The 24637-nt window shown below is 47.1% G+C and overlaps 1 protein-coding gene across 1 annotated transcript in view; it reads right to left on the bottom strand.

The window, feature by feature from the left end:
- Window positions 1-24637, bottom strand: part of LOC144823882 (mucin-5AC-like) — a 663881-nt gene that overhangs the window by 613253 nt on the left and 25991 nt on the right. The window contains exons 3-4 of the mRNA XM_078682770.1: window positions 13477-13567; window positions 3173-3279 (exon numbers count right to left, since the gene is read on the bottom strand). Coding sequence (XP_078538896.1) covers window positions 3173-3279; window positions 13477-13567 — 198 coding nt within the window. The remainder of the gene's footprint in view (window positions 1-3172; window positions 3280-13476; window positions 13568-24637) is intronic.

Raw genomic sequence — 24637 nt, forward strand, 5'->3', positions numbered from 1 at the left:
AAATCCTGTGGGTGGAGCAGGAGCCTGTACAGGTAGAATGTCAGACTGGCTGAACAGGGCCACCCTGCTGAAGGACACTGGGCATTAATGCTGGTAGAGAGGGCAAGGTAGTAAAGGTGGAATGGAACCCCCAGTTCTGCCATCGAAAATCCTCATAGTCGTAGTGTAGGAAGCATTGATTCCACGCCGGTTGTTTTTTCTCCTTTTACATGCGTAAATGGACATAGTTTTACCCTGGTTTTGTTTTCAGTACCACTTTTGTCATGAAAGGTAGTTTCATGTGAAAGTAGGAGGCTGTACACCTGTGAGTAGTAAAGAGGGATGGATGGCTAACAGGTCATCAATCATGGCATTGCCTGTGTTACTTTTATTGCAAATATATACATCACAGTTCAAGCGTGTCTGCACAGACGTGTTGTTCTGGGTAAGAAGATTTAGGCATTGGAATGCTTAGAAATCATTGACATTACCTGTTTGCACTAGATGATGCGGTTCATTTTAGAAAGGAGGTTTGAAAGTAAAAACTAGTATGTCTGAAAAGAAAACTATACAAACTAAAATTCAAAGTACCAGTGGTATAAATACCGGTATTGAGTCGAAATTTGAAACACACACGCACTATTACAATGCATTCAATTCAAGGTCTGTTACTGTGAATAATTACAATCTTAAAAGTCTTACTAACAAAACATCAAGTAAGTTAAAATTACGCTAGTTAATAAAAAGGAATCTAGGAAACAGAATCGATTAAGATGCACTTGAATGAAAGAAATGCCCAATACTTTTGCAAATAATTGATTATGCCCCAAAGAACTCACTCCTTGACTGAAGGTGACTGTAACTGACATTTTTTGGTTGATTCTTTTACCTCTTTCATGCCCCCACTTCCCTCTAAATTTGAAAGCCTCTGTGATGTCAATATTTCTATATGCAGATGCCGTTTGTTTTGTACATATACATTTGTCACTCAAACATAATTTTGCTCCTATTTATTCCACCATCTTTTATTTATTACCACCAAAATTGTTCATGACCTTATGTTTCACATTATGTTACTGTTAACATGGTCTAGGTACAATGTAATGTTTTGGGTGTACAGGGAACGTAAAAAGGACTGTACCAATAGAGGATGGCTATTGGCAACTGACATGGATATATCATATTGTGTGTGAGAATATGCTTGGAAGGGGCAGGACAGGAAAATGAGAGACCTACCACACAGGTTACAGAGACCTTAATGGGTCAGAGAGAAGACACATACTTAGGTCACAATAATCCTACCACTTAGGGTAAGTCCGAATTAGCCCCAGCAGGAGCATTCTGAATGTGCATTATTTGTGAAGATCCGGCGAGAGGCAGCCAAGAAAGATGGAACTGGACTAATCTATCCTGACTTGCATAAGGGCATTTAGGAAGGCTATGAGAAAAAGATAATGAAGGGCAGATTCTTCGCAATTTGCGTAGATGAAAAAATAGCTTTTAGACACGCCGTACCCATCTTGGTCCATGGAAACATTAGACCCAAACAAAATGCCCAGATCGCAGACTATAAACAGGGGCTTCAGCATCAGCCCAAGTGATGAAGGCCAAAGAGTGGATTCTGGCAGCATCCACGTATCGGCAGCATGCATCACAAAGGGAAAGCCCTTGTGCAGAAGAAATAAACATGTAGGCTGGGAGGACTAAATGGAGGGAGGTAAATGATCCCTGCTGAACTTTCTCTGTCTTTTTCGATGGGAAGGACTCCGTCCCTCATAGCACAACGCCTCTAATAGACATCTTTATTACAATAGAGAAGGATGTGTGGATGGATGATGTTGGAGAAAGATAACAGATCTAATAAGATCAGAACACCAACACCTCTCTCATACACAATCAAGCACCTGTTCAATAACGACAGGGCTGATAGCTGTCTCTGGTTTAGACACTGTCTAAACCCCATCTGTCTAGGGTTCAGCAATGAGTTACTGGTGACAAAACTTCGCATTTCAGAGGCAAACACATTTTCCTGAAGTTTGCTTAAATCCTTAAGGAGAAAGTTAGACCAAGTTTTCTAGACCACTATCTAGCAAAGAAGGGGTTCATCAGAAATAGGCAAATGATGAGGGACTCGAGTACGCCTTGAAAAAAGAGCCATGTTGTTGTAAAGAAAAGTTAATACAATTGCAACTAGGCTGAGCAGCTAAAAGGCATACATCTATAACAATAAAAAAACCTGCCAGTTGGAGATAACAGGAGGAGAGCCTTCGCTTCATCAAACAAGTGCTTCAGCTTCAGGTGAGGAGAACTCAGTGAATCACTGAAAAGCAGTCTTTGGTAAAGAGATCTGACTCTCATCGAGCGCACATACCTTACGTTACAAACTATAGCTCAGCACCCTGCCCTCCACCCACCTTCACACATCTGTTACTGCTAGTTTATGCTGATTTTGCTGATATCCCCAGTTCTGAAATCATAGCTGCATGTCTCCGGTTCTTGCCTGGCAGCGAAGAGCCTGGTAGAGCCAATGGTGCTAAACCACCCAGAATGTGACAAACCCCTCTCGGGAAATCCCGATCTTGAGCATGAAGAAGCAGCAAGATCAGAGACAAGTGGTAGCCTGTCACTCTGCGGGATTCAGTAGCATCCTCCATCCCCCCCCCCCACCCCACACAAACACACATACAATGCACATTAAAGATGGTTTGATATAGAAGGTGTGACACTTTCATATGTGCAGTGTGTATGGGTTAGGTGAGGTAGGAAGCGTGGATGTGGATTTGCTGCTCTGTGTGGATGACTTTATTTTGTGCCCATTGCTCTGCTGCATTCCCACGGCCAGACCTAGCAGTGTGAGGGTAGCAGACCACTCTACTGCGGTGTAGCTCTTCCCTTAAGCCTATTGTGAGGCACAGCCCAACAAACCCATTTGATATGGTCTCCCCCGTCGATAAATATCAACCAAATATTTTCAGTATTATACTTTATTTCCTCCCCATCAAAAAAACTCAGTGGGCAAGCATCATTTTGTCATTGTCTGTTAATGTTTCCATTGTGACATGCTTTTAGGGATCAAAATAATAACTGAAATACCCCACTACATGCCTATCTTTGCAAATAGCCAATACGAACATTTGCTGGAGAAGGTTAGGCACAGTCTGTAAACAAACGAATGAAAAACACTTATACTCACTAAATTTGAGCAATTTTTCCGTGTTTCTTCACTTGCATCTTCACACTGTTCTGTGGGTCCATCGAGCTTCTGCAAATTCCCAAACTGTATGGGAGTTAGACGGATATCTGTAAGATTGCAAAGAAGCCGGTTTGCATTAATTTTTAGACCTTCAAGTTCTTCTCAAATTCAATTGCTATTTATAGTGTGTCCAACGCTGCATGTACAACGCCGCAATCCTTCTGTTTTACTTCTGACCATCTCATGTCCACAGAAAATGAAACGACAAAGTCCTCTTTAAAAATTGTTAAATACTATCCGTGATCCCATAAGCTAATTGCAGACTGCTGGGCTCCTCTGTAATAATCACGAGTCCTTTAAGGGCCTCAATACAAGGTCTAGGATGCCATCATTTTGATGGTGATAATGGGGAATGAAATGAACATTCTGCGATGTCGTTTCCCTCAATCAGTGATGCTGGAAAATCACAAGGCACATCAAGGTTTGAGCCCAGTATTTAAATCGAGTGCTACTGTAAATAGTGTGGTAAGTGGGTTACCAAACATTTTTACCGTTGGTGCAGTGCTCCAACAAAGAATTACTTAAGGCCCTATTACTTACTGGTAATCTTCATTACTCCTGGTGCCTTTGTCCTCGTTCCATTCATTATGTTTGAGTTAACCCTATCTCACAGACAGAAAAAAGAATGAAGGGATGCCGGACCCCTACCCAAACCCCTCCCACCGGAAGCACACAAGTGTTCTTACCCAGCATTCATTCCCTCTGAACTACCAAGCCCCAAATGAAGGCCACCCGTCCGGGAGGGAGAGACGGAAGTAATGAATGGAACGAAGACAACGAGAACAGGAGTAATGAAGATTACTGGTAAGTAATAGGGCATTACCCCCAGGACTCTCCCGTCCTCATCCCATTCATTACAAGTGAGAATACCCAAGCAACACCACTGGCATTCATCAAAAACAAACCACCAGTACACAAGGAAGACAGCATCACCAAGTGATTTATTGGAACTCAGAAGTAATAAGTCAGGAGCCTACAGCCTGCAGCACCCCTAACCCAAAATTAGCATCATGATCCAGCAAATTCTGGATCCGATAATGCCTCACAAACGTGTTAGAGGATGCCCAAGTAGCAGCCCTAAAAGTTTCAGGCAGGAAAACCCTTGTACCTCAGCCGAGGAGGCTGCCATCCGACAAGTAGAAAACTCCTGTACCACCAACGGATGAGGGGAATCTGAAAGGGAGCAAGCCAACTCAATGGCCTGCTTCAACCAGGGGCCAATGGACAAAGAAGAGGTCTTCCCCCCAGGAGAGGAGACCCCAAAGGACACAAACAGGGAGTCCGACTTCCGGAAAGGACGAGTCCGATCCAGATAGACACGCTAAACCCAACTGACATCCAGCAACGACCAAGGAAGATCATTCCCAGACACCTGACTCATCCTCAAAGCAGACAAAACCACTTCTTGTGAATGATGAAACTGTGAAGGCACCTTCGGGAAAAAAGAGGAACCCAAACGCAAGACCACCCCATTCTCAGGAAAAGACAGTAAGGGTTCCCGCGCCATCAGAGCCCCCAACTCACCAAGGCGCCTGGCCAAAGTAATGACAAATAAAAAAAACACACATTCAACGTGACAAACTTGATGTCCACCACATCCAATGGCTCAAAAGGAGCTGCAAACAAAGCATGTAACACAGGAGGGAGGTCTCACAAGGGGAACAGGGACCGCACTAAAGAATGGGACAAAGAAAACCCCCTCAGCAACCTGGAAACCAAATCGTCCAAATACACTACATTTCCCCAATGGGAAAAAAATGCCTTAATTGAAGCCCACTGAGCCTGCAAGGTCGAATCAGCCAAATGCTTCTCGAACTCTTCCGGAGAAACTGCGACTCCTCCACCTGAGAACACTCCAGGGGGGGCAATTCAAAAGCACAACATTAGAGCTGCAAATACCCCCAATGTCTGTCTCCCATAGGAATGGAGGGTCGAAGGCCTCAGAGACTGCTGAGTGGCCACAGCTAAATGCTCGGGAATCACATACGCTGCCTTCCCCGCCTCTCAACCTCCACATGACTGCCACATACAGGGCAACATTGGAACTGTCTCAGGGGACAAGGAAAGCAGGGGATCAACCATGACCCCTGAACTGCCAAGAGCCACTGAGTGGGGAACCAATACCGAGGTCAAAAGTGCACCACAACCGCCACCTCCCAAGACTCCTGCATCAGGTGAGCAAAGAACCGGGGGATCAGAGCAATGGGTGGGAAGGTATAGAACAGGTGGGATGGCCAAAGAATGGTCAGAGAATCCACCCCCAAATCACTACCTGATGAACCCTGGAACAAAACTGAGGAAGCTGATCATTTTGCCAGGAAGCAAACATGTAGAGAAAGGAAGACCAAACCTTCCCCACACCTGTCGAAAGACCTACCAGGTCAGAGACAACTCCTGGGAGGCGGGGGAATGACTGAGGTTGTCGGATCTGACGATCACAATCCTTCCCAACAACAACCGACAGAAACCCATGACCACTCTGGAGACACCCATGAACGCCCTCCAATTGGATGAAAGCCTCACCTCCTGGGAGACTAACAACCCTGCATAAAGCCAGACCCCCAACATTGCCCTCCACCCAAAAGTACTGGCATCTGTAGTCAGGACACAGGAGGAGAGGGCTGCAATAGCATCCAACGGTAAAGATTGTCTGACACTGTCCACCAGCACAGTGCAGAGAAGAGGGATGGATATACAGTAACCATAAAGTCGCGGCCCGAGACAAAGGATCCCAACAGGCCAGCAGATGGACCCACAGAGGCCGGAGATGAAAACGTGCCAAAGGCACCGTGAACACTGCTGCAGCCATGAGCCCCAGAAGCCCCAACCAGAGCCAAACTAAAAATGAAATCCCCCTCAAGACCCTCCAAGCAAGGGAACTCAAGGTCACAGCCCGGGGTTCCAGCAAGAACACTCTGTCCAGACCTGTGCGAAACCTGGCTCCTTTAAACATCAAGTCGTTTGAGGGTATCAGTTGACACTTCGGAAGGTTCAGCAAAAACCCATGATCTTTCAAAGCTAAACACACCGTACCCAGATCGATCAGCAGCTCATCCCAAGATGGAGCATGGATCAGCCAATCATCGAGGTAAGGGTAGAAGAGGATACCCCGGAGATGCAAGGAAACTACCAACGGTGCTACAACCTTATTGAAATACCTTGGGGCAGAACAACGGCCAAAGGGCAGGACATGAAAGTGAAATTGAGTTCTGTGACTGCAAAACCTCAGGAACCTGCGACAGCTGGGATGTGTTGGGACATGATAGTAAGCGTCTTGCAGATCCAGGGTGCACATGAAATGACCCGGGAGAACCAACTGGATCACCCATTGCAGAGTCTCCATCTTGAAGGACAGGCGGACAATAAATTTGTTCAGCCTTCAATTCCAGCACCGGACAGAATACCCCTGTAAACTTGGCCGCCTAAAAGATTATGTAAGGAAACCCCAACCCCCTCTCCTGAGTAGGCATCACCTGAATGGCCCTTTTCTGCAAGTGTGACCCAATGCCTAGGGACAACTCGGTCCACTTCATCTGGCTGGGAGACCATTGAGTCGGACGAACCCCTGAATCTAGAGTAGGCACCGGGAGTTCGATGCGGTACCACTGATGCACAATGTCCAACATCCACATATCTGAATAAGACTGCGCCCAGGTAGAAAGAAAGTGTTGAATCCGCCCTCCTAGCAGCATTACTGGTTCATCCATCATACAGTCAGGAGAGAGGTTTAGGCTGGGGAGACTTTGCCCTCCAGTCTCGACCCAGGCCAAGAGAAAACCTACCTTGACTCCTATAAAACTGCCTTCTAGAAGGCTAACAAAAGGGGGATTTAGTTTTGCGAAGCCCCTTTATCAGCTGAGGACTGCTTCAAGGAGGAGGAAGTCTTCTTTTCCTTAAAACGTGTGTGCAACTTGTACTCCTACTCTTCCCCAAACATCATAGTTCCTTGAAAAGACAAACGCAGGGCAGAGGCCTTCTGAGCAGCATCCATTTACCAATCCTTCAAAACCAGATTGCGGTGCGCTGCAACACAAGCCCCAGCCAAAAGAGCAGAGGCCCGCACCACATCCGAAAAAAACTCCACCTGCACTCAATATTATCCAAAAGCCCAGAACAGTCCGATGTATCATCCAGAGACTGATACAGAGCCTTGACATCAGAAATGAGGGATTGAGCAACATACGTCCCATAAATACCAGCACGCAGGGCCATATGAGAACCTGGGTAAATGTTCCTGAGCTATGCATCAACCTTATTATCGACAGGACCCTTAATAACAGCATGCTCGGCCAATGAGGTCCTCCCCACCAGACTAACAACAAATTAATTGATGGGAATCGAGTCAGGAAATTCCATGCACATGTCCTGCAGAGGGTACAGTTTGGCCATGAGGCAGGGAAGTATGATCTGATTTTGGTCCTTCCACTCAGTCTTCAACACCTCATGGATGAAGGATGGCGGTTACACCCACCATGACAGCATTCTGAAACTGACAAAGCAAAGAACCTCCAGACGTGCTCTGAGCCTCCTCTTCAGGAAAGCCCATATTCGATTTAAGATGGCTCAGTAACTGGAAAAATGTCAATATATTTCCCTTTGAGCTCCTTGCCCCCATCCACTCCTCATCGGAACTTGAGGAATGAGAGGGCTGAACTGACTCTAATTGGATTACTGTCATTTAGTGTCAAATAATGTATCACATTTTTCTCTATTTTTCTAAATTGGTCTGGGAATTTTCTTTTGTTGTGTTTTTGCTTTATTCCTGTTTGTGTGCTGCATAAATACTTACACATTGCCTCTAAGTTAAGTCTGACTGCTTTTGTGCCAGCTACCAGAGGGATAAGCACAGCTGAATTTAGAGGCTTTTTTGATTCACCCTGACTGGTTTTGTGAATATTTCTTGGACAGGGGTCACCAACCCCATTCAACCAACAACCATGTTTCTCACATTGGTATTCAAATGTGTGGATCAGGACTTGGTGCCTAGGAGGAGGTCTGCAGAATGCAAGCTGCTACACAGGAGGATGCTGATGAGGATGATGAAGTGGATGAGGAGGAGGAGGAGGAGGAGGAAATAGAGGCTGAATGGTACTACTCTGCAACAGCTCATTGCTGGAAAGAAAAGAGCTTCTGTTTCTCTTGGCTCCAAAACCAGAGGGTAGGAGGAGACCCACATGAGTGAGGTGCCCTACTGTCCAGCACAGCACAGGAAGTAATGTGTGTCTCCCCCGCATCCCACTAAGGACCTGTGAGACAGGAAAGCTGAAGGGGAGCGCCAGCTGCAGATGGCCCAGCTGGAACTGGCTGGTGGGGGCAGAGAGAGCGCTAGCCCTGCAAGAGAAACAGCTTGCTCTGGAGGAGAAGTAATGGTTGTGGGCTCATGCACTGACTTTCAATGAGTTGGATCTAAAGCTAAAACAATCCTCAGAGTCAAGCAGAAATAGCGGTAGCATATCCACATTGCACTCTGCTGCAAGTCCCCATCCCTAGAGTACTTAAATTTGTTGTTGGGGATGACATAGACAACTGGTTTGAAGCCTATTAGGTTGTACTGGAAATTAATAGGGTCCCTCAAGATTGGGGGGGGGTCAGTCTCTGGAGACATAGTCCTAATTAAGGGAAGGATACCTTGCTGGCCCTAGGTAAATGAAGGTCATGAAGGAGGCCCTGGCCTGGATATTTGAGCTCACCCTTGAGAGGGATCATTAAACGTTTAGGGGCAGCCAGAAGCTGATCCAACAGGCCTGGGTGGATTGTGTGATCGTTTTTGCAAAGTACTGGATGGGTGGGGGAAAGGCAGTGAAGTGAGTGATTACAAGAGGCATACAATTTGATTGTCAGAGAGCACATGTTGTTTTGCAGAGCTGCGCCAACACTTTGTGGATAATACCCTCTTTGACCCCCAGGTAACTTGCTAATGAGGTATAGACAACTGGGTCAGCACCAGGGTCCACACAAAGGTACATGGGAATGATCCTGAGGAGGGTGGTTCAGGTTACCTCTGAAAGAGTGAGGGGGAGGCCGACAGTGAACAAGACAGGTCGCAGAAAAGGGAGGGAGGAAAAGGTTCCCATATTCCTTCCAACGTTAGAAGGAAGGGCTGTAGTAGGTGGTGGAACAAGGTGCCCCATTTCCAACCTGGTGCTTTGATGGTCTCCAGTTGGGAAATAAGCAAGGGGGCCTGACCTGTACCAAGAACCCACCCACTGACGACAGCTCTAAAGGAGTGGCCCATGTGGTCTCCGGTAGAGGTAGTCCCCAGGAGCAGGTGTTAGAACATACCTAGTCTCCCTTAGTTAGGAGATAGACTCAGAGAGTACACTTGTGATCCCTGAGGGTGAAAGTCATCACTTCCATCAAGTCAAGGTGAATGGGGTCCCAGTCACTGCTCTGAGGGACACCTGGGACAATCAGACCATTGTAGTGGAAAGGTTGGTTTCCCCAGAGCAGTACACCGGCCAGGTAAGTAGGGTAACTCAGGCCGCTCAGATAACTCAGGTACAGGGGCAGAACGTTCTCCTACCCATGACCCAGGTGTCCTTCAAGTGGGGTGGGGTGGGTAGTGGACCCAGAGAAGGGGCACCGTTTTTTAAAAAACCTTTATTGAGGAAAAATAAATTGCACTTCATGATACAGTATATGCAGGTGGGAAGTCCACAATCACAGATTTAAATCACAGTTATGGGATACAGTACATGAATCATTATATGCAAGAAGCCCATTATATAACACAGAAAGAGAAATGTGGGGAGAAGGCAGAGGGGCAAAGAGGAACACCCGGGGGGCCCCATACGGACTGAAGAGGGTGCGGGGTTTCAGGAGAGTGTGCAGGTAGGGGGGTGTCACCTCACGCCACAGGTGGCGAGCCGGTGGGGAGCGCGGCAGAGGCCGCAGAGGGTAAAGCATCTTGTCGCTGGAGATGAGACCCCAGATGTAGATCAGTCGGCAAGTGGCCGGCACCAATTCCCAGAATTCGGAAAGCAGCTTCTGACAGCGGAAAGCATCCTCGAGCCAAGCGCTAACCTTGGGCACATATCTGCGGCCCCAGCACTTGGAGACCCTGCGCCTTGCGAGGAAGAGAAGCATCACAGTCAGCTGGCTAGTGGCGTCTGGACAGAATTTCAAAAAGCCAAGGAGGCAGAGCAGTGGGTCCGAAGCAACAGGCGTCACGGTAATCTCATTAATAGAGGCGCACACGTCGCGCTAGTAGGCTGAGACTTTGGTGCACAGCCAGGCGAGGTGGGAGAAGAATGCCACAGTAGCTGAGCAACCCTAGCATCTGTCGCTGGGGGTGAGGCCCATTTTGTGCAGTTGAGCAGGGGAGCGGTTTAATCTATGCAAATATTTAAAATGTATGAGGCGCAAACAATAGTTTGGGGATAGGCGTTTGATCTGATTACAGCAGTACAGCCAGTCCTCCTGAGAGAGATCAGCACCCAGGTCTTCACTCCACGCCGGGCGGGCGCGGTCAGTGAAAATAGTGGAGTCCGCAAGCATAATGGCGTAGATTGTGGTGACCAGTTTGTGAGGGGAGGAGGAAATATAAAGAAAGTAGAGGCCAGCCATCAAGGGGAGGGGGCTGGGGGAACGTTTAGTGAAGCTTCCTACAGAGCTCTCAGTTGGTAAAAGAGTCCATGGGACCGGACTCTGACTCCAGAGAAAAAAAAAGTGTTGCTAGGATAGAGGCCGGACACCGTGGAAAGCCCCAGGCGGGTTGCGTATTTGACCATCCCAGCCATCTACAGGGGGGAAATGTCAGGTTATGTGCAATGGGCAAGGCATTTGCAGAGAGCAGACGAAAACCAGAATATCTCCGGAGCCCATCCCAGGCCCATCGCAAAGTCTCCACTGTGTCCATCTCGCCGTGTGGGGTTTTTGCCTGGGCAAAACGAGCAGTCGAAAATAGCCAGGGGGCTGCGAGATCTGGCTCCACAGCCACATGTGGCTGGAAAGGCGTCGGGTGTAGCCAGAAGTGAAGGAAGTTAGCTTGGGCGCTGAGGGCATGAAGTTTGAAATCCGGGGCACCCAGACCACCCCAAGACAGAGAAAGAGTGAGTATGTTATATGCGATTCTAGGTTGCCGTCCTGCCCAGACAAGGTTCATAATGAGAGAGCAGAGTCTGTGAAAAAAGTGAGCTGTGAGGGGTATTGGTACGTTCACGAATAAATACAAAAACTTCGAGAGCACAACCATCTTGACAATGGCTATGCGGCCCGCCAGAGAAAGAGGCAGTCGCGGCCAGAGCTGGACTTTGGACTCCAACCAGTCCACAGCACGGCCAAAATTAGACTTCCAGAGCTCGTCCACATCCCTGCTAAGCCATATTCCAAGGTATCTGGTAGGCCCCAATGCCCATACAAACGGATAGTCAGAAGTAAAGGGGACAGTTGTGTCCATAAGAGGAAAAAGAATGGATTTACTCCAGTTGACCTGGATACCGGAGAGGTCCTCAGAGCGTACCACCTCGCGGACCATAGGGGCCGAGATTCTCCTGGGGTTGCGGACATGGAGTGTAACGTCGACCGCAAGAGAAGGGGCACGGTTAGTTCCCAGATGCCCATAGACTGCATTCAGGGGAATGAATTGCCACCGTTGTCAGGCCAGCTGGGAAGAGCAACTGTCCAGGGAGCCCTGAAAGCTCAGAATTCCTGGGATATTGGGGAGAATTGGTGGGCAACACAGCTGCACAATAATAGCGAATGAGGGTTGACTCTGAGACTTGACCCGACCACAAGACTGGTGTGGTTGGGATTGGAAGAGAGCATAAACATTTATAGTTATATAGAAAAAAGAGAAGGTGGCGTTTGCTGCAACCCCCTCTAACCCCAGGACAACGTTTGATGTCTGGGACTAGGCTACTAGGCACTTGGGTTGGCAGGGAAAGGTGACCAAGAAAACAGCACTGTGGAAGAGGGACATGTTAAAAAGGTCGGAAAGTTGACTGGAGTTTGTCAATTGAACTCCATAGGCATGTCCATAATAGGAGGAATGAGGAATAATAGATGTGAGTAGGTGAAAACAATCAAAGTCCAACAGCAAACATATGATCCAAGCCCTGCGCAGAAATATAGGTTCCTGAAACTTCATCAAGCTGTGCAAGCAAAAAAAATAGTTTTGAAGATGGTTCCTGATAGTAGTCCTTTGCGAAATAGGATACTAGGAGGTAAGATGAACAGTGAAGTGATCTCCCAAACATATTGTACTATGATAAATTATAAGCCTGGCACATTCATAAAACTCAGGTAAACCTTGGAATGAGACAGACCTCATAGAGAATATGGATTGGGTGGTTGCCCTCATGCAGCCTAAAGAAGTTTCCATTAAGTCCAAACTGAGACTAATACAATGAAAATCATGCATAGGACCTACTACAATAGAAGCTGACTATGCCAAATAGGTATGGCTCTGAGCCCACAATGTTTTCGATGTGGGGTGGGCAAAGGTACATTTATGCGCACCCTCTGCGACTCCCCCCTTATCGCCGGATACTATGCCATCATTATCAAAGAAATAGAAGCTATCTATCTCTACAACGATGCAGTTTATTCTATTGGGAGTCTGTGCAATGCTGAACTTATGCAAGCTCATCTCTTGTTCTCTTGAGATTGTGACCTTACATATGCTCACCTCCTGTTGTATAACTTAGGATTCATGCTAGCAAAGAGGGACATTGCTATTCTGTGGTGTAGGCCCCAGTTGCCATCTTAGTGGCAATGCTTCACCGGCATCGATATGTGCATGAAGGCAGAGAGAGTGGTTTACACCAGCAGAGGCTACCCCAAAAGTGTTTGACAGATTAAGGGGACAGATAAAGGCAGTATTATGATATAGAGTAGGCGGGGTGAGAAGCACCATCTTAAAGTTTACTTCAGCAACATCCACATGGGAGGTTTGGTACCTACACCTGCCTGGAGTCAAGAGATAGGGACTTACTGAAGGTGGACATGGATCGGTGGAACAGTCAAAACGCATCACACAGAGGATGTGCATTATGTTAAATCTGATTGGTCATGTGCTAGCTAAATATGAATGTAGTTTGCATCAAACTGAAAAACAGGTTACAAAAAATGTATGCCACAGCCCAATAATTGTGTGTTGCTACTTCCTTAAAATGTGTTCCTATGCTAGTACCAGGCTAGAACGTCTTATGAATTTAGCTGACTGAAGCTCCGTCATCAAAGCATTTAGAAGCTACCACCCAGAATTAGGTCTACTAGTGATAATCAATTATTAAAAGTCTTACCATTGGAAACAAATTCATTGTAGGTAGAAATGCCATTAAAATCTCCACAAAGGCCACAGGTCTGATTGGCATATTTCTTGTCCAACTCCAGCTAAAGCAACAACAATGAAAAAAAAAAGTTACAGCCTAACATACACACCATATGATTGAGAGAGTGTTTTTTAAAACTCTTTTTATTAAACATACTCAGTAATAAACTTTTTAATCACGTATTGAGTAGTCAAAGTTACAGGCTACATGTTCCAACATATACCATTCAGTTCGGCATTCTACAGTGAATGTTATCCAGTGACCCTCCCCACCCCAGTTTGCCTACCCCTACGTGCCTCTATAAGCTTTCCAGTTCACCCAGATTTTCTCACATTTATTCGGGCACCCTCTACTCAAGTAAATTGCGTGTACCGCCTGTTGACACCAGTTTAGGTCAGAGGCCCAGTCCCGTAGGGCCCACCGTTCCCCATTGTTTGAACATTTTGCATTTGGACACCACTGCTGCTACTTTGAGCTATTGTGTCATGTATTTGGGCCAAGGTTGCTCATTCGGGATCAGCAAGAGAATCCACTTTGGATTTATTGAAAATTCCACCCCCATCACCCTGGCCATTCTTTTCCCAATGTCCTTTCAATAGGCCTGTATCTTTGGGCATTCGCAAAACAGTCCCCTTCCTGCCCGCATCGTCTGTGGCACAGCCATGTTTCACTGTGTCCCATGAAATGAAATGAAAATGAATGAAATGAAATGAAAGGAGTCTTGTAATGCGCTACTAAGCCCGGAAGCATCAAGGCGCCTAAAAAGAGATCAAAATAACCAGTTAACCAGCACTACGGATACGCCTTGGAGAACAGCCATGTTTTTAGGGTTTTCCGAAAGTTCTGGACTGACGGTTGGGCTTTAATTTCGAGAGGAAGGCTGTTCCACAGTTTGGGGGCTACTGTTGAAAACGCCCCCCCCCCCCCATTTGGTTCTATGAACGCGGGGAACCACCAGCAGACTCTTGGTTGAGGAACGGAGAGCTCTCTCCGGTACATATGGATGCAACAGTTTCCTCACGTCCTCAGCCCCATTACCGGTAAGCGTCCCATAGGTCTAAGCATGGGCGTAAAATCCGTTCCGCTCGCGGATTTTGCGGATTTTCGGCAAATTCGCAATCCGCGAACTCTCGCGAACTTGCCGAAAATTCGTAAAATCCGTGCGAAGCGGATTTTTTGCTTGGTCGCACTTGCCAACTAGAATACTATACAATTTCGCGGGAGTAAACACTTGCGAACACGTAGATGCGGCGGGCAGCGACAATCTCGCAATTGCGAGATTGCAAAATTTGCAATTTCGCACAAGAAATCCACCAGCAGGCAGCATAAACCTTGAAAATTATGATTTTTATCAGAATAACTCCTCAGGTTGACATTTGCCTGCACTTTTTCTTTGCAAGGAGTCCATTTTGGGGGGGGGGGGGGTGGTGGGAGGAAGGAAGTGTCCCACAGTCTCCAACTCCAACAAGGATTACTTTTTGTGGATGCTGCTGGATATTTGGATTTTTTCAGAGTTCATTTGCCTACTTGCAACTATTCTATGACCCTGCTCTGACCCTCACAGCAGGCTCAGAGAATAGCTACAAGTATACAACAAAGGTCCTGTTAAAAAAATTACACTGCAACAGAAAGCAATTACAGACAAAACTGAAAGCACTCAGAAGGTGCAAAAGTTCAATCTTATCATTAGTAACCATTCCCTGTAGTGCTTCCTGAGGGGCCCCCTCAGAGTTCAGTTGCCTACTTGCAACTATTCTATGACCCTGCTCCGACATTCACAGCAGGCTCAGAGAATAGCTACAAGTAGGCCACAAAGGTCCTGTGAAAAAAAATTGCACTGCAACAGAAAGCAAATTACAGATAAGGAAGCAGGTGCCAGCCAGACTGGAAGTTTAAATTCAGTGACACATTAATCAACCCCAAATTAATTCATGTCAGTTGAAGCAGGGCAGGTGTGCTTGCTTTTTTTCACCCCCATAATCTACAGTGATAAACCAACCAGAGAGTGGCAGTGATGTACCAGAGGGTGGCATGGGTGTACCAGAGGGTGGCAGTGGTGAAACAGAGGGTGCTGTGAACCTGTGATGATGAACCAGACGTAGAAACAACATAGTCGCGGCCGTTGCGAGCCGACAAGTAAGTTCGCAATTGCGAACTGGTACACAACCCTCGCGAACTGGCAGAAATCCTTGCGAACACAAAAAACGCCAAAAAATGCGCAAATTCGCAAAAATTCACGGATTTTGCGGATTGCGAATCCGTAAATACGCAAGTTCGCGGATTGGCAATTCGCAAAATCCGCCCATGCTTACATAGGTCACACAAAGAATCTTAAATTCAATCCTAGACTCAATGGGGAGCCAGTGTAAAGTTTTCCTGGCAGCCTTGGCGGAAGATAGTCTAGGAGCATCCAGTACGAATTTGGCCGCCGCGTTCTGGACTGTCTGTAAGCGCTGCATAAGACCTTTGTTAGCACCAGCATAAAGAGCATTACAATAGTCAAGTCGCGAACCCACCAATGCAACGACGACTTGCTTGCGAGCCTGCGGGGACAAGTAATGCTTAATTTTGCGAAGAATTGTAATAATGCCCCAACAGGTAGCGACTGTTCTATTGACCTGCTGTGCCATTGAGAGATCCAGGTCAATAATTACTCCCAGATTCTTAGCAGAATCTGTAGGTGTAGGGCAGACTCCCAACGAAGGAGGCCACCACTCGGCCGTACAGATGTTGGTGTTTCCACCAAAGACCAGAACTTCGGTCTTCTCCCCATTCAGTTTGAGTGAATTGTTAATCATCCACTCAGCAACCGCCTCCATACAGCTTCTAAAGTTATGAATGGGAGCGTGCACTGAGCGAGAGAGGGACACCAAGATCTGTGTATCATCAGCATAGGAGACTACCTGCATCCCATACGATCTCACCAACCTGGCAAGTGGGGCCACATAGATGTTGAACTGGGTCGGACTTAATGCCGACCCTTGAGGGACCCCACATTGCACAGGTGTGGGAGGAGATAAAAAGTCTCCCAGCTTAACCCTCTGCTCCCTCTGACTCAGGAAAGAGGCCAGCAAGCTCAAAGCCACGCCCTCTACCTCTATCTCCCTCAAACGAGATGTTAGAACCGAGGGAGACAGGGTATCGAAGGAGGCTGTCAGATCTAATAGGATCAGCAGGGAAGTATGGCCCTGATCGACCTCAGTGCGGATGTTGTCAAGCACTATCGTCAGGGCCGTCTCCATGCTGTGTGCTCTCATGAAGCCGTGTTGGGACTGATCTAACTGACCCGAGGTATCCAAGAACATCGCCAGATGCTTGTTTAGGTGGGTCTCCAGCATCTTGGCAGGGGCTGGGAGCAAGGAAATGGGGCGGAAGTTCTTGAGTACCTCTGGGTCTAGTGTGGGCTTCTTAAGAAGAGGCTTGACTACAGCTTTCTTCCACTGCTCGGGAAAAATACCATCCCTCATTGCTCTGTTCATGATATCCAAGAGCGGGGGCAGTAGGGTATCTCTGCAATCCTTAAGAACTTTAAGAGGACAGGGATCTAAAGGAGACCCTGACCTCATCTTGCTTAAAAGCAAGTCAAGTTCCTGTACAGAAAGCGATGGAAACACAGATAGGCGCACAGTGGTGGCAGGGACATCAACTTCAAAGGGGAGGAAAACAGGACCAGGAGAGGAAGGGGGCATTAAGGCCTTTTGTGAATCAAGGGCCGAGTAGATGTCTGCTATTTTCGTATGAAAATATCCTGCGATTTTATCACAGAGGTCTTGTGAGCATAATATAGCATCCTGAGCAATATAGTTCTGGGGTAATAAACCCTGTGCAGGATCTTTAACTGACCCAACCGAAATCTACCATGGATTGCTACCTCCCTCGGACCTTACATGGCTTCCATCCATTCATCTTTCTCTAGTGAGAGCAGGGCTCGTTCCCATTGAGCTCTCAGGCCCTCTAAAGGATCTGGCAAATTGTTAATTATATTTTTGTATATCATTGAATTGGCTTTGGAGTGTAATTGTTCTGTCAATAACCTGTCCTCCAGGGGAGACGCATCCGAAAGGGAGGTCCCCTCTTGAATGTATCCTTTGAGGGTGTGGTCTAGTTGGAGGTATCTCAGCCGTTCTCCCGGTCCCAGTTCGTACTCCTGCTGCAAGGTTATGAACGTGAAATAGGCCTGGCCCAGGCATATTTCCCCCAAATTCTCTAACCCCAGCAACTCCCACTTGTTTAGGCTGTGTAGTGAGCCCAACCTTTGCAATTGTTTACTCTCCACCAGCGGTGTCATTCTTGTTAGTTCCCCCCACCCCCAGCCCATGTGCTGGTGGCAGCATGCCATGCATTCACTACTTTTTGCATGTGCGTTGGCAGATTTTTTACCCTGCCTTTATCCCGGTCAAATTGACCTACCCCAAAAGTGCACTGGCTAACGTCTGGTTTGATGATTCTTTAACTCCAGCTAGGAAGAACAGTAAGGTCCTAGAAGGAGCATGGGGACGGTCCAACGACCTTTGGGCTAGAGTACGGTATAGAAGTGCAATCAAAGCATACCATAAACTGGTCCGCACGGCTAGGGCCAGACACTATGCCAACATGATCACTACTATTAGCAACACTACCAAAGCTATATTTACACTTCTGAAGGTTATGGTAAAATCCCCTTCTGCCGCTGACAGCACCATATTCTCCAGTCTGCAATACAATGTACTGGCTACATTTTTCATTAATAAGGTTGAGCGTATTTACAGTAGTTTCTGCCTGGGAGATACCTCTCGCTGCATGGGGAGGAATGTGCCCTTGGGCTCTGACACCTACTCCCTTTCCTCTTTCCCGCCCATTTACCCTAAAGCTCTGGAAGCTCTATTTGTTAAGGTAAAATCAGGGTCTCCAGATGACCCCTAAAAACCTTACATCTTCATAAAATTCCAACAGTGTCTCCTACCTGAGTGCGTGGAGTTAATCTGTCCCTATCCTAGGCGTCGATCCCTTAGCCATGGAAACACGCCAAAGTTGTTTCTCTGTTGAAAAAATCCAACGCTGGACGTGTCCAAGCCTGAAAACGTTCAACCAATTTCTATGCTCCTGTTCCTATCCAAAATCATGGAATCAAATTTTAACAATATTTTGACTCAATATCAGGAAGTCAACTCGACACTGGATACAGGATGTATGACGTTACAACGCATACTTTTACAACGCCTACCTTTACATTGCAAGTTTTACAACGCATACCATTACAACCCATAATGCTTTTGGGCGCTGGATAGTAAATAGTTTAATTTACTATTCCAACTCCAGTCCCCGTGGATAGTAGGGAAGGTGTTGGATAGTACATTAAACCTATTCCCTATCCTAGAGCGCCCCCCAGCGCTATGCGTTGTAATGGTTTGCGTTGTAAAAGTTGCGTTGTAATGGTAGTTCATTGTAAAAGTTTCGTTGTAAAGGCTGTATACCCTGGATACATCTCAAAACTGTGTTCAGCTACGACACAGTACCAAGTCCACTCTGCTGGCAGTTATAGAACAGCTACGGACCTCTTTGGATCAGTGCAGAACCACAGCACTGATTTTGTTTGATCTGCGTGTGGCCCTGGACACAGTCTCCCATAAAATCGTGCTCTATCGGTCTTCTGGAAATCGGTGTCGATGACAAGGCCCTCTCCTGGTTCTCGTCCTTTTTGGCCGACCAGACTTTTCAAGTTATCATCCCTCCTTTTTCCTCCCGCACCCACCCGTTATATTCCAGTGTCCCCAAGGGGTCAGGATTGAGTCCTACTTTATTTAATGTCTAAATCAGACCATTGGCTTTGTTGGCTAAAGCTTGGGATATTTCTCTGGTGTCATACACAGATGACACTCAGCTGCTGATCACCTTTTCTAATAACCCCTCCCAGGATTCAGCAAAATTGAAGGAAGATCTAACTGCCATCTCTGACTGGATGGCAAACAACTATCTGCAGTTGAACTCCACCAAATCTGAAATCATCCTGGTGGGCAGGGACTCCCATCTCTGGGGCAACCAGTGGTGGCCTCCTGCTCTTGGTGTACACTCCCTGCCCAAACCTGTTGTTAAGAACCTGGGAGTATGGCGTTGACAACAATCTTTCCTTTGAGGCCCATGCCAAATCAGTGACAGGCACTTGTTTCGGACTGCTACATGGCCTAAAGCCGAATCTAGGTCTTTTTGATTCTCATACTTGGTAGTTGATCATCCAGTCTACCGTCATGGCCAGATTGGATTATTTTAATGTGCTATTTTTGTAATCCAAAAATCTGTGATCAAAAGGCTCCAACATGCCCAGACGCTGCAGCTAGCGCCTTGTTTGCTCTTCATAAACATTGTCATGGTTCCAATCTCCTCTGCCGGTTACACTGGTTACCCACAGAAGAGAGAACACATTTCAAAGCTCTGTGCACCATCCATGAAATCTTTTCGGGCCTTTGCCCCGGGAACTTGAGCGCTATGTGCTCCCCCTATGTACTCACCCACGCCTTGCGATCAGCAAATCTGCATCTGGCGCGAGTGCTGGGGATAGGGAGGGCCAGAGCGGGTGGCTGCTTGTTCAAGGCATTGGCACCTGCCCCCTGGAGCTCCCTGCCTCTTCCTATTCGCAGCATCCCTGATCACTGGATCTTTAACAAGAAAGTGAGGACTTGCCTTTTCTCCAATCATTGAAATTTCTTCTGACTCCCCACTATGCTTGACAGTTAGCCCTGGGACGCCCGTTGCTAGGGCAGCCATGCGCTATATAAATATTATAACATAACATTATATGGGACAGATGGGAATCCTCTTGGCCCCATGGCCTCTCTGTCTACCCTGTAGGCTGATTCTTATCTGTCGCTGAAGGTCCACTCATTCACACACACCAGCTGCGTGGCCCAATGCTATGTTTTGACATCGGGAACAGCCAAGCCCCCTTCATAACTCCCTTCCGCAACTTTTCAAGGGCTATCTGTGTGTTTCCCAACACCAGATCAAGTCTCTCAATTCGGTTTCTATTCTGCAAAAAAATGTTTTTCGGTAATTCATGGGGGGGTATTTTTCATGGCGTAGATTAATCTAGGGAGGGACATTATTTTGAACAGGGCTGCATGGCCCATCAGTGTCAAGAGGAGTGTATTCCATCATTCGGTGTCTGGTACAAACGGAGCAAGCCGTTTTCCAGCGTTTCTGATATAGAATGCCTGGGGGTCCCTGGTGATGGTGATTCCCAGGTATTTAAAACTGTTGAGCTCCAGCGGTATCACACATTCCCTTGTAAGTGTGGGGGCGCCTTCCGCCAGTGGGAACAACACAGATGTATCCCAGTTGATACGGTACCCAGAGTATTCCCTATATATGCGAAAAATGTGATGTATCCTGTCGGCTGACTGCTTTGGTCTTTCAAAGTAGAGAAGGATATCATCAGCATATAAGGAAAAGCGCTCTTCCCACTTGACCCCCCTTGGTATCCCTCATATTAGGGGGTCCCACCTCACCCATGCTGCCAGAGGGTCTAGCGCCAAGGCAAAGAGTAATGGAGATAGCGGGCAGCCCTGCCTGGTTCCCTCTTGTAGCTCGAAATTGTGGAGTTAACTCTCAACGTTTGCCAGAGGTTGATTATACAGGAGTTTTACCCACGCAATAAAGTTGGGCCCAAAGCCCAGATGGGCCAATACTGTGAATAAGTAGTCCCACTCTACACTATCGAACGCCATTCTGGTGTCTAAGAACAGAATTCTCTAGCTACTGTTGTGTGCAGAACACCAAACAACCAGTGTAAGTTGAGTATTGTGATTCTATGAGGCATAAATCCAAATTGATCGGGATGCACTAGTGAAGTGATGACTGCCACCAACCGTATGGCCAGTGCTTTTTCTAAGACTTTGGCCTCATATTTTATCAAATATATGGGCGTATAGGACCCACATCTCTCATGGGGTTTGCCCTCTTTGCGGATCTCTACCACCATAGATACCCTCTGGTCGGGCCCAATCTGCCTTGCCCTCTGTTAGCATTATGATTAGGTGGTCAGCTGACTTATCCAGCATTAGTTTGAAGGGTTCCACCGGTAGGCCATTCAGAGCCACCGCCTTCTCTGATTGCAAAGTGCGTGTTGCATTTTTTTGTTCCTGCACTGTTAGGTCACCTTCCAACATTTAACTATCTGTTTCGGACAGTGTCAGCATCCAAATGTTTTTGAGGAATTCTGGATTCTGTAAATTTCTCCTCTGTGTGTGCCATGGAGAAGAGTATATTGACTCATAATACTTGGTGAAGGCTTCAGCAATTTCTTTACCCATCCCATGTTTCTGGCCTGCCTCTTCAATGTTCCCAGGGACCCAGTTACCCTTCTTTCGTTTTCTATCTAGCCATGCCAGTAGTTTGTTTGTCTTCTCTCCTGCGTCATGAAATCTATGTTGTGTGGTTCGTGCCAACATTTTGGTACTCTCCTTTAGTAAGTCCCTTAACTTACCTGCAGTTTGAGTCTCGCTCACGAATCCTCTATATCACCCTTCCCTAGTTTAGCTTCCTGGGCCATAATTTCTTCCTCCAGTGATAGGCGTTTTATATTTTGGTCCTTTTTTACAGCGTCTATTTGAGCCTGGGGCTGGCCCCTCATCACTGGTTTGAACGCTTCCCAGAGTGTTACCTTTGAGTCTACAGATCCGATTTTTTCAGTAAAAAATTGTTCTGGCCCTTTCCTAAGGGCTGAATCAATATTGCTATCCTTAAGATAACATAAGTCAATTCTGGGGGTAAGAGAGTGATCTCTTTGGGGCCCCTCCAACACCACCTCCACCGAGGAGTGATCCGACACTCCTTGTGCTATATGGGTCGCCCTCCGGACTTCTCTTAGGTTACTGGCCTGAGTGAGGATATAGTCTAGTCTAGAAAGACTTCCATCGGAGGCAAAACCATGTGTATATTGCCTAATTCTGAGAAGTTGATGCCTTCAGACAGTCCCAAGGCTTGGATAAACACCCTCAATGGGCCCGTCTTCCTCTTGGATGTCACTTTCCTCATCGTATATAACTTTGCCGAGACAACATTGTTTATGCTGCCCCCCCCCCAAGAGTATTTTACCCTGCGGAAGCGTTAACAGCAGCTGGCCCAATATGGAAAAGGTCACAGATTATAGGACTGGAGGGGCATACACTGAGCATAGGTTCATACGACCTCCATTCCCATTGGCCACTTACCGCTACATATCTGCCTAACCAGTCGGGCCATTGCTGTGTTTGTGTGTACGGGAAGGATGTTCTACACAGTATCCCAACCCCCCTGGAACCTGAGGTGTATCCCACATGTGCCAGCAGCTTGTAACTGGATTGATTTAGAGCCCTACACTGGTTTCCCAGGCGGTGGGTTTCCTGCACCAGAACTATATCCGAAGTGTGTTTCTTAATATATTGCAGCACCATTGTATGTTTTATCCCACTGTTGAGGCCATTTACATTCCAGGACCATAATTTAACTGATCCTGGATGGGTGTCAAGGGAGACCATGTGGACAGTCTGTGAGTTCCTCTCTCCTCCTTCTCCTTCTGGAGTAGGGACCTACCTGGTCTGGGGTTTTTGCATTGCTAGTCACATAGCCCACCTTCACCTGTCTCTGACCACCAAATTGAACTAAGTAAAAACTTTAAAACTGAATTTCTCTAACTTTCCCCTATCACTCACCTCTCCCCACCATGCTACCATGCTACCCTGCTAAAAAAGTTGCCCATTGCCCACTCGTGAACCCGCAGAGCGTCTGCAGCCCACAACTCTGAACTTTGTCAACACACTGTGGGGGGGTGTTTCAGCTGCATGAGCGCAGTGTGTAGTGTATTGGAAAAGGTACAACCCTTTATACATTTCCCAATTTTAGTTGCCAAATAACTCTTTAAATTTCTTTGTGCATTTCCAGAATTCCTATAGGCACTTACTGCACTACTGCCCTGATCTCATCCACCCATCCCCCTCGTATTTGTCAAGGATGCAGGCCCCACATTTTCAGCTTGCTGCATCAGCCTCCAGTGCTCTTTCTGCTCCCTCCCTCCTGAGTGGCTGAGTTCCCTCCGCGCTTCTGCAGTTGGGCTACATCATTTCAATTCTGCTTTGTCCCTATTTCTCTGTTGCTGGCTCCAGGATTATTGTGTTCCTCAAGCCACTTCCATACTTCGTCCAGATCTACAAAATGCCAAGTCTTGCCATCCGCTATGATTCTTAACTTGGCTGGAAACCGCAACATATACTTAAGTCCCCTTTCACGGAGTTCCCTCTTTGCAGCTTCAAAGCTCCTTCATTGCCACAGCATGAAATCCGGGAAGAACCTGATGTGTGTGTTTTCAAATTGGATATTGCCTGCAGCCCTAGCTGAATGCAGGATGGTGTCGCGATCACAAAAGTAAAAAATATGTGCAATTATCATCCAGCCCGTCGGGGGACTCTGGGCTCGATGGGTCCTCTCCACCGTGAAGAATTTAGACAGACTTTGGGGTTTTAGCCTGTTGAGTATGAAGTCCTCCAGGAAGAGCTCCATGCTAGGGTACTCCATCCCCTCTGGGACCGCCATTACGTGAATATTGTTCCTCCTGGCCCTGTCCTGGATCTGCCAGCTTGATCACTATCATTGTGGCTTGATGAGTAAGCTTTTGCACCTGGGACTCCAGGCGCTTTGTTGTTAACTGAAGCTGAGTGATTTGCATTTCCGCTGTAGTCACTTATTCACGGAGGTTCGACAGGTCAGTTCGTATCAAATTCACTTCCACTGTTACTACTTCTATTTTTAGTTCAAGACTCTCTTTCAGGTCGCTAATGGCTGCCAGTATGGCACCCATGGAGGGCTCAGCTGCTCCCTCAGGCCCCTCCGCTTGATGACCAAGGAAATGTGTAGTTGTTTGATTCCATGCCTGCCTGCCCCTTGAGCTTCACCATTTGTCCTTCGCTTGTGTGTGTATGGGCCCCTGGATTTTCTGTCTGGTGTGCCCCGAGGGGGCGATTAGGGAATTATAGCCTGTGTGCCAGAGGAGGTCTCCCCCCCTCTGTTATTTCAAGTCTGACTGGCCCTGGATCACCTCTTACCTTTTCGGATCAGAGCCTTTGTTGTCTGATGTGGTTGTTTCCTTAGGCGTGTCCCTACTTTTTAGTTGAATCTGGCATAG

Source organism: Lissotriton helveticus, chromosome 3_1, assembly GCF_964261635.1.
Source record: "Lissotriton helveticus chromosome 3_1, aLisHel1.1, whole genome shotgun sequence".
NCBI classification, from domain to species: Eukaryota; Metazoa; Chordata; class Amphibia; order Caudata; family Salamandridae; genus Lissotriton; species Lissotriton helveticus.